This window comes from Molossus molossus, unplaced genomic scaffold, assembly GCF_014108415.1.
Source record: "Molossus molossus isolate mMolMol1 unplaced genomic scaffold, mMolMol1.p scaffold_m16_p_13, whole genome shotgun sequence".
Taxonomy (NCBI): Eukaryota; Metazoa; Chordata; class Mammalia; order Chiroptera; family Molossidae; genus Molossus; species Molossus molossus.
The window spans coordinates 80,387,544-80,398,382 of NW_023425348.1; the positions used below are offsets into that span (position 1 = coordinate 80,387,544).

Here is a 10,839-nt window from a genome sequence, read left to right on the forward strand (position 1 = left end):
ATGGTAGGACCGCCCGTAGGGTGGTAGTGAGGATGAAACGGGCCCTACTACACGTAAAGCGCTCTTACACAGTAAGTATTGTTGGTTTGTGTTGGTGGACACAATGATGTTATTAGCTAGAAGAGCTCAAAGTGAAATAGTAACACCTTTTTCTAGAAAGATGACCAAGTGAAAAGAAATGATGACTGGTTTCTTTATGAATCGGTTTCTTCATAAAGCTCAAAGTACTCAAGTGAAAACTTGTTGATTTAAATACGTTGAAACAAATCTCACAGTACCTCGAGGACAGAGAGACTTCTGGTCTGCGTCTTGAAACTTAGCCCCTTCCTGGTAAATGGTTCTGCCTCTGATTAGTTTGTTCTTGTTGTAGCTCTCGGGTGCCGTGGGCCTAACTGAGAGAGCATATTGACCTTTCTGAAACCCATCCTGGGGCTCCCCTTAACTTCAGAGGGTTTTACAGGCCTTAACTCCCCTCTGGCCGATGCCGAAGGGTCCTCATTACCCAGCCGTCACACCTAGTTGGCCTGATTGAGCAGAACCACTTCCCGCCAGCGTGCCTGACCTGACCCCCGGGAGGGTGCTCACCAGGCTGGGAGCGTGGGGGAGAGGAAACCGCCCCACCGTGGAGCTGGGCTGCCCGCACCAGCTGGTTGCTGACTGCTGGTTCTGACGGACGTGCTCCTATGGAAGCTGCTCCGTGTGGCCTCAGCTCTCCCACCCGATACCAGCTGCAGTTTGGGGAAGCTGACTGGTAAATCCCAGAGATGGCCACTTACAAGCCTTCAGCACATGTCGGCTGGACGGACGGATGAAGTGTTTACTGTTTAAATTTGAGGTTCACCAGCCCCATTTGCTTCTTTTGCCTTCCATGGCTCTGTGTGTAGGAGCCTCCCTCTGCCTGTCGAAGTTCAGTCAGCTACAGCTCAGCTCCAAGCGGCTTTTCCTTCCCACTGACTGCCCTCTCTTTAGCTGGCACAGATGGGGTTAAGACTGTTGGCAGCTAGTCCTCCTTGGTTTGAGGCCTGCTCCTGCAGATCGGGAAGAATGATTGGAATGTAAGGGGGAGGGGAAGAGACATCCTGACCTCTACAGGCCCTTCAAACAGCATTCCCTGTTCACTTTCTCCCACCAAACTAATAGAGGACCCCCACATCACTTCTTGTGTCTGCACCCTTCCAACCTTTGTAAGAACCTGGGAGCAGGCTGGGGCTGCTCGGATTCCTTCTGTTGATGTTGAATATTATGCATTTTGCTCTCATCTCTCAGCCTCTTAAACATTTTCTCTCTTTCCCCCCATCCCTACCCTTCTCATCTGCTCACCTGCCCTCCTGCTCCCCAAACCCCACAGGTCTGAGTGCATCAACAAGTTTGCTTCAGTCTTTGGGACAATGCCCCTAAAGGTGGTGGAGCACCGAGCTGACCCCGTCCTGTACAAAGACGACTTTCCTGAGAAACTGAAGAGCTTCCCCAACATTGGCAGCTTGTAAGGCTGCCGCGGGTGGAGGTCTGAACGTTGAGCGTGGACAGAGGAAGAGGAGACGGCCTCTCCGGCACATCTGAGGTCAGGGTGGGGACTTCAGAGTGGAAGATGGACATATCGCATCTTCGCATGTACGCCCCAACCTACTTTGTCCAGAATGGGAACCTCGGGAGGATGCCGAGGCACCTTGAGCTCGGCGTCCTCTGTCCTGGGCTTCTGTGATCTCCGGTGGCTTCTCTCTGAAGATGCTGAACAGAAGCCTTGGTGACAGGCTCCGGGTTTACGTGCAGCTCAGGCTCCTGTTTCCAGTTCCGACAGGACCGTCTGAAAGGAACTTCGTGGACTGGGAGACTGCTGAGGAAAGAAACCTACCCACGCATTTTAGATTTGTGGATGTGTGGAGGACCTGTTTTCTTACGTTTAGTTATTTCAAATCAGTGAGTTCTTCGGAGGAAAAGCGAAGCCCAGAATTTGGTGCAGAACCCAAACACCGTAGTGGGATTTGACATGTCAGGTGGGGCAAGTCAGTTTACAGTTGTTCATGTGGGAAATAGCACAGTATTAATACACAAGAATGACTCTGCTGCACCCACGGCTGCAGACCTGCCCTCGTCCCGCCCGCGTGTCTGGGACCTGGGCGCTGGGCTCGGGCGAGGAGAGTGGCTGCTGCACTGGGATCCTGGAAGCCCCACCCGCTGTCCCTGTGGTTTGCTCTTTGCTCTGATTAAAATGATTTTTTATTCCTTTTTCTACTCTGTGTAAAGCATTCATTATCGGTGGTCCGAGGAGCATCTCCTTTTGTGTATTTAGCTGCATCTGCTCTTCACTCCAGTCTATGTCCATGTCTGGAAAGACACAGCCAGGGGACTCTGGTGCCAAGTGTGTCCAGCAGAGTAAGATCCCCACACTAGACTTTGTAAGAGAAGATGCCTCCCAGAACCTCCAAAGGCTCTGTTTGTTCCTTATTAGGTCCAGCCAGTCTTTTGTAGGTGTTCTCAGGGCAGACAGAGGGCCTCTGATAGCTGCACACTGAGTCGCTCTAGCAAGTACCATGTTGTAAAAGTTGAGGGAGCTGTGACCCCACCCCAGGGGGATGCCAGAGTTTCCCTCATTCTCTTGGTATAAACGTAACGTTAGCCAGGGAGGTTCTGGCTAATGTTAAATGCTGCTATAACAACTGCTTTGCAATAGTTGCTGGTATATTTAAATCATTAAATTTCAGCATTTAGTAATACTGCACATGTGTGAATTATACCTCTTTAAGCCCAGTTGATGAACAAATCTACTCTGGCAAATGTTAGATGTTATGGATTCGAAACAGATTTATCTGGCTCTAATATTAAGATTAGCCACAGTTTGGGCTTTAGCCATAACATATGTCCCCAGAACACAAAATATATAACAATTTGCTTGGAATATGGATATAATTACCGAAGCCTCGAGATCACTAATGTGCCAGTCGAGATCACTAATACATCCCATTGTTCCGTTGAGTGACATGAAGGTGAGCGGCGATCGTGCTGACCCACGAGAGTCCCTCCTGTGCACTCCGACCGGAGGTCAGAGGAGAGCCGCCTCTCGCGTGCAGGCGTGAGAGAAGCGGCTGTGGCGGGAAGGAGGGACGAGACCGGCTCACTCAGTCCTCCATTCTGCAGAAGCAGACACAGGCTGTGACTGGTTCAGTGCGGTGCAGCTGCAAAGTAGGTGCTCAATAAATGCTTCAGCTGTGGTATGGGAAGCACTTTGGTCCCATAGTCCTAATACTGGGGATGGTACGATAGAAACCAAGAGAAAGGGATTTCTTTTGTCACCCAGATACCAGTAGCTGACACAGTGAGTGCCGGTAACCTTTCTGGTGGTTCTCGAGCTTGTTTTTCAAATTGGGGGCAGCTGGAGGGGGAGAGCCTCACATTTAAGTCCCCGCTGAAAGCCAAGAGCTCTGCTAACGTCATGTATGGTACATCGCCCGGGCTCTTCCTCGGCCTGGCTTCTTCCGATGGGTCTGCCCTTTCCACATCGCTGCACACACTGCCTCAGCGACGGGCCCTCGTCCAGTTCTCCCTCCCAAAGGGTACATTTCTTCTTTTCTTTAAACCTTGTTAGTCCTTTGGTTTTGGAAGAGGAGCTCTTTAGTCTGAGATCATTGGGAGCCCAGGGGAGCTGTGTTAATGTGATTTTATCACCTCCTTAGGAGCCACTGGCCTTCTAAGGGCGTTAAAACTTCATTTACAGTACCTCACTACCCCCAGAAATATTGGGGGTTAGATCTTACAGCACAGCAGAAAAGAATTTCTATTACAGAATGAATATTATATCCTAGGCACTTGGAACTGACCTCGAACTTTCTCTCCTGTGAACAGACAGGTTGTACTGGTCACAGGGGAATTCAGAACAGGCATACAGACCGCGGTCATGATTCAGGTAGTCAGGGGGGCTGGTGGTGACTCCGCCCCCGTGAGCACGGTTCTGAGCTGCTCACCAGCAAGCCTCCCCCGTGAGCCTGGGTAGGATCGTCTGCCTTGGGATGCCACGGCCTGGTTTCAGAAACGGAACAACAATGCTCATTAAGATGCCATGCCCTGGCCTGCAGCAGACAGCAGCTGGTTTTAGATGAAGAAATCTCTTTCTAAGAAACTGCATCCCGCTGGCCCGTACCGAAGGCGAACCCCAGCTGCCCGTGTGTGTGCGCCCCCGCTGCCTTTGCCCCGGCGGGCCCGCTTGGAGAGCAAGGCCCGACGCCGTTCTTGCTGAGCAACGTGAGCTGTTGACGTTCTGATCGCGCGTTTTACTGAGCCCCGCATGTTTGGGCAGGAACCTCCTTTTCTGGGAAATCGAAGAGGAAAACACCAATTTTTGTTCTCAGAATCTCTGGTTATTCCTGCAGGTGACACTGTACTGGCTCCTGGCGCTCTGCCAGGACATCCCAGCTCTGCTCTGGCTTCATGTGCAGCCCACGTGCGTCCGGCTGGGCTTCCGACCTGCGGGGCGCGGGCGTTTTCTCTGCTGCCTCGGGAGGGGCCGCCGCGCCGGCCGCGCTGACCAGGCTGGGAGCTGGAGGAGGCTGCTGCCCCTCGGCTCCTTCGCGGGGGAGTCGCTAATACCGCCCTGACCTCAGCTGTGCCCTGGGACGGCCATCTCTGCCGGAGTATGGAGGATCCTCGCCCCCCCAAAGGTAGCAGGTGCCAAACCAGGGTCCTAAAGAAAAGGCCAACTCTCCACAGGTTCAGCCAGGGCGGAATTAGGTGGAGAAAGTGGAGCCTGGGCTTGGGAAGTGTTCTGTCCTGGTGAGACTCCCTGGCTCTGCAGCGGGGCGACCCTGGGAACCCAGCTGTGAGACGAGGGGTTCAGGGTGTTGGGAGTTTCCCATCAACCACCCCTCCTGAGCCTGGTGGGTTTCTTTAGCTTTGGGGACAGTAGCTTCTTTTTGAGGCTGCTTTTTCCATTCCTCTTGGCCCGGGTCATGTGTTGCAGCAGCAGAGCCGCGGCAGGCTGTTGCCCACGCAGCCCTGGCACAGACAGGCGGAGACAGAGCTAACTGGCCCCCAGCCGCGTCCTGCCGTCCTGAGGGGCGGCCCTGGCAGCCTCACCATGCTGGCAGGCGGCGGCCGGCCAGGACGCTTTGGCAGCAGCCCGAGCTTTCCACCGCGGGGCTGGAGGCGCACGGAGCCTGGGGGCCTGTCTGCTTACCCCGAGCTCCGTTCCAGGCCCCGGGCTCCCGTCCCGGGCCAGTGCTTGATCCTCACGTGTTCTAAGTAGAATCCAGGACAGCTTCTGGCCCCATGGTGCCAGCTCTGCGCAGCCGGACCATCTGAACGGGCCTGGCGCTGGGAAGGCGGGCGGGCAGTCCCAGCTCGGCGCCCAGCCTTCCACCTCCATTAGTGGACCTTGGGGAGCCCCGGCCAGGCTGTGTGGCTCCAGGTTTCCAGGGAGGGGGTGCGGGTCTGCACAGGTCACTTCGTGCCGGGGTTTTAATGTCAGGCTCACCATCGCTGGCAACAGGGAAGGTGACGGGTCTGACCCCCTCGCCCCGCTTTCCAGGTCGCTCCCCCTTTCGAGAAAGGGTGACTGACCATCATCTGTGTCTCGCATCTTCTTCTTTTCAGATTTACAACCTTTTCAGGGCAGAGCTTTTTCCTTCCTTCTCTCAATGGCTTGGGCCTCTGCGTTTCTCCCCAGCCCCTGAAGGCACAGGTAGACGACAGAGACGGAAGGTGCCTGGTGGTCTCTGAGGGGCAGCAGGCAGCTGCACCTGCTAGACGTCGCCTGGGGAAGCACCGTTTTGTCTGCGACCTCTCGGGAGCGACATGTGGGTGGGAGCTGCCCACAGAGCAGGGGCGACCCGTCCCCCGAGACCCCCACACCAGTCAGTTCGCGGAGCCTCACCTTCAGACAGCCTTCGACTTGTGATTTTTCAGCTCCACATGGTGTGGAGTTTACACACATTCAGTGGAAACCATACTCCACGTTTTGAATTTTGATCTTTTCCCGGGCTAGCAATAGGCGGTACAATGCTCCCTCAGGATGCTGGGCAGCAGTGAGGGGATCTCACCTGGCCGTAGGCTGTTGTCAGTGTTCTGAGCACGTTTAAGCTGTGACGCTCAGTAGGTTGGATGTAGTAAATGCCTTTTCGACTTACTACATTTTCAACTCCCCGTGGGTTTATCAGGACGTGACCCCATCGTAAGTCGAAGGTCATCGCATATCTGTGTGGGCGTTTATGTATAGCTGCCCGCCTGCACCATTAGCTACGAAGCCCCGGACACACTCAGCAGACGTCTGGCTTTCTGGTAATCACAGCTGAAGAGCAGCCCACTAGTTATTGGTCCAGGTGAGGTGAGGGCATTTATTCAGTCATTCAGTTTTTCTAATTGTTCATTCATTCATCAAAATATACTTCACCAGGGTCTGTACTAGATCTGGGAGATCTGGACCAGACACTGTCCTGGCCTCAAGGAGCCCCGATTCTAGTGGGAACCCCTGAGCTCTGTAAGATGGGGGAGCCGTTAGTGGCCTTGGACTGTACACACGTACGTTCTAGTCCCACCTGTGACTGAGTATTCATTTAGCACCCCCTTCTTCGGTGCTTGGAGGATGCAAGGACTCTTATTTCCTCTCCTCAAAGTGCTCTGCTCTGAGTGGTACCTTCCCCTTCCTTGGCCTTGAGGGAGTCCACTCCCATCCTTAGTTTCCTCCGCCAGGAACTGAACCTAGCAGGAGCACTCAGACTCAGGTTGATGAGCTGGAATGATGGATCAGATCGCTTCTCTGTCTCTCCACCAGGCCTTTACCAGATTTACCTGATGATGCTGGCAGCCAGCCCTCTTCCGGCCCCTATTTCTGTTACCAGAGAGCTTGGGGTCTGGATCCTATCTGGCCCCGTCAGGGCGGATTACCGAATGAGCAGGTCTTCTGCCCCAGTCCCTTTCCTGTGCTATAAATAAGCCCCGTGTTTATTTTCTTATGTTATTGAAATGAGAACTTGGGATTTGGGACTTTTGACAAGTCAGGAGAGCGTCCATCCGGTGCCTGGTGAGGGCCCTGGCTGCCTGGCTGCTGTCTGAGCTATTTGGAGGCCTCCCCTATGTTTGGGATGTGGCTTAATTTCAATGCTAAGGTCTGTATGCAGCCCTGGATCTGCTGATTTTCAGGTTTCAGCTTTCTCCCAGCCTCACTGCCCACTTAGAAGTGGAGTTGTGTTTCTCATCACGGGGATAACAGCCACAATTGAGGTAATTAACAAAAATTGTGCATTGGTGGCAGCTGCTCCTATAGGATTTCCAATGGCCTCTCTCTAGTAGATCCTGAGGGGCTTACCTTCATCTCCTTCCTTCTGCCTGCCCTGCACCCAGTCTCTGCCCTTGTTTTCTGGAGATGGTCCCAGTGTCTGTCCTAACAGCCTTGAGGTTTGTTCTCGTTGCCAGTTTGGTTTGGTGTACTGACCGCTTGGCCAAAGGAGGGCTCCCTCCACGGCCCCCATCTTCTCCAGCGCTCTGCAGAGGAGGACTTGCTCCCTCTCTCCTCAGAGCACCTCGCTGTTGCCAGCTGTATCTTGGTCCTTTTGTAGAAGTTACAGTAGGAACATCCATGAAGAACAGCTCCTTTGTTCCCATGGCTACACCGTCTCAGCAACAACACGGGTAAGAAGGAACATCTGACCGCCCAGTGCAGTGTATTATATGCTGCGTGGAAATCTGGAAGTGTGGGAACGCTCCAAGTTAGGACTTCCCGAGGAGGAGTTTCTGGCTGCTTCAGGCCTTGAGAGCACATCCGGAGTGCCCAGCGAGACTGAGCTGGACACGGCATCGTCTGTTAGGACTTGGGCTAAGGATCGTTTCTTCTCGGGATGGGTTAGCCTGGTAAGTCACTCAGTGGAGAAATCTCTGTGGACACAACCTGAACCTTGGAATCTATTGATGAAGAGAAGTGCATCTAAGAACCAAATTTAGATCACTTTCAGGGAAAGGACCAGGAGAAAGTAAAATTTCACTCATAAAAATTTTAGTCTATTAACTCAACCTGACGTGATGGATTCACTTACTCAGAGCACTTACTATATGCCGGATACCGTTCTTAGTGTGAGGGTGCTGCACTGAGCAAGAAGCACTTGCTCTCATCAGGTTTACGTTCGAAGGAGGAAGACAACCAAACAAGGAAGTGAACAGAGCGTCAAAGGGTAATACATGCCGCGAAGAAAATAGAGCGGAGGAAGGGCAGACAGGTGGTGGCTTGGCGTGAGGAGGCATTGTAAGTGGGTTGGCCAGAGTGACCGTTAGCACAGATCTACATGTGAGGAGGAGTGACCATGAGGATCCAGGCCGGAGGGAAGAGCTGGCATAAAGGCCTTCAGGCAGCCACCAGCTCAGCTTGTTTAAGAGCAGCAAGAACCCCTGTGTGGCTGCAGTGCATGGGGAGCATGGTGAAGCTGGTGGCAGAAAATCAGGCCAGGGCCAAATCGTGGTAGGACTGTGTAGCCAAAAGGATTCTAGATTTTTGTGAGTGAGTTGGGAAGACATTGAAAGGTGTTAAGCAAAGGAATGACATCTGATTGGTTTTTTTTTTTTTTTTTTTTTTAAGATCATTTCAATGACTGTGTGGAGCATCCACTGTTGGGTGCAGGAATGAAAGGAGGGGGTCAGGAGGCTACTTTAGGGAGTCCAAATCAGGACAGTGGTGGCTTAGCCCAGGATGGCTGTAGCTGAAGTGGTGAGAAGTTATGTTGGGAGTAGAAGCTATTGGACTCACTTACTGGTGAATATAGTTGAAAACAACAGGGGATTCACAGCAAACTGGGCAACACCATTAACTGAAATAGAGCGGACGGTCAGGGATGAGGACTGGGAAAACCAGAGCTCTACTTTAGATTTGCTAGGTTTGAGGCATCTCTTGGGCATCAAGGGAGTAGTATACTTGAAACGTATCTAGAGCTCGGAGGAAAAGTTAAGGCTGAAAATACAGAATCATATGACCAGCTGAGATCACCCAGAGAATCAGTGTCAGCGGAGAAGAGCAAAGGACTGTGGCCTGATTACTGGGCCTTCTGTAGTATTCACAAGTAGGGAAGAAAAGAAAGAAACAAAAAAGGAGATGGAGTTGTTGCCATGGGTTAGGAAGATATCTGTAAGAAAGACTGTGATAAGGATATACATTAAACACATTTTTTAAAGGCATAGCTAATAAGACAATACTGGAGATGGAATACCAGAAAAATATTTTTTTAGGAAAAAAGAAAGGGATGAAAAGAGGAATAAACAAAGAAGAGGTGTAGCAAATAACAAAGCAAGAGAGTAGACTTAAACCCAAACACATCAATAATTACATTAAATTTAAATGGTCTAAACATTCTAACAAAAGGGCAGAGATTATTATTCTGAATTAAACAGTAAGAGCAATTATATGTGATCTACAAGGAAAACACTATAAAGTACAGTCTAAAAAGGGTAGGAAAAGATATACTAGATATCCCAGCCGTTGTGGCTCAGTGGTTGAGCATTGACCCATTCACCAAGAAGTCACTGGCTCCATTCCCGGTCAGGGCACATGCCCAGGTTGTGGGCCCAGTCCCCAGTGGGGGGCACGCAGGAGGTGGCCCATCAATGTTCTCTCTCATCAATGTTTCTATCTCTATCTCTCTCCCTCTCCCTTCCTTTCTCTCTCTAAAATCAATAAAGAAAACATATTTTAAAAAAGATATACTAGCCCCGGCCAGTTTGACTCAGCGATTAGAGCGTCAGCCTGCGGTCCAGAGAGACCCGGGTTCGGTTCCCGCTAAGGGCATGTACCTTGGTTGCAGTTTGTCCCCGGCCCTGGTTGGGTCATATAGGTGGCAACCACTCGATGTGTCCCTTTCACATCGATGCTTCTCTCTCTCTCTCTCTCTCTCTCTTCCTCGCTCTCCCTCCCACTCTATCTGAACAAAAAATGGAAAAAAATGTCCTTGGGTGAGGAAAAAATAAATAAAAACATGATGGAGAAGCAAAGAGAGAGCAAATGTTTCTTCCTCTCTCTCTTATAAAAAAAAAGATATACTAGATAAACATAAACCATGAAAAGTGATTATATCAAGAAAGGATAAAATGAACTTCAAAACAGAATATTGCCATGGAAAAGAATATTTTGTGATAAAGGGGCCAACTCAAGAATGAAGAACAGGTCATTCTAAATGTGTAGGCACTGGCTAACAAGGCTTCAAAATATGTAAAGCAAACACAACAGAAAGCAAAATAGGAAGTCCACTATTATATTAGATTGTTTCAATACTCTTCTCTTAGTAATTGGTAGAACAAGCTGCTAGAACAACCTGAATGACCTGGAAGACCACCTTGGCTCAATGACAGTCATAGAACACTTTGTCCACTAATACCTGAGTACACATGCTTCTCAAGTGAGCATGCAACATTCACCACAAATGAGTTGCATTATATGATATCTCAATAGTTTTAGAAAAAATGAAAACATCAGTATGTTCTCTGATCACAATGGAATTAAATCATCAGAAATCAATAACAGATATTTGGAAAAATGTCCAATACTTGGCAATTAAATAACATATTTCTAAATAATGTAGGGTTTAATAAAGATACACAGGAAAGGAGAAAATATTTTGGACTGAAATGAAAACAATATTAAGTGTGTGGGATGGAGTACTGGGAGATGTGTAGTTTGAAGTGCTTGTATTAGAAATAAAGAAAGATCTAAAATCAGTGATTTAAGCCTCTACCTTAAACTTGAGCAAATTAAATCCAAAATGGGTAGACAACAGAAAGAATAAAAAGAAGAGTGGAAACAAAACAGAAACTGGACAAACAATGGAGAAAAATCAAACAAAAACGGGTTCTTTGAAAAGATCAAGAAATGCTCTA

General features: G+C 50.1%; 1 protein-coding gene across 4 annotated transcripts in view; it reads left to right on the top strand.

Moving 5' to 3' along the window:
* Positions 1-2,230, top strand: part of EXT2 (exostosin glycosyltransferase 2) — a 130,967-nt gene extending 128,737 nt beyond the window's left edge. For all 4 annotated transcript variants that reach the window (XM_036258323.1, XM_036258321.1, XM_036258322.1 and 1 more), the window contains exon 14: positions 1,349-2,230. In XM_036258323.1, the coding sequence (XP_036114216.1) occupies positions 1,349-1,487 (139 nt within the window). In that variant the 3' untranslated portion in view covers positions 1,488-2,230. The remainder of the gene's footprint in view (positions 1-1,348) is intronic.
* Positions 2,231-10,839: the final 8,609 nt, after the last annotated feature.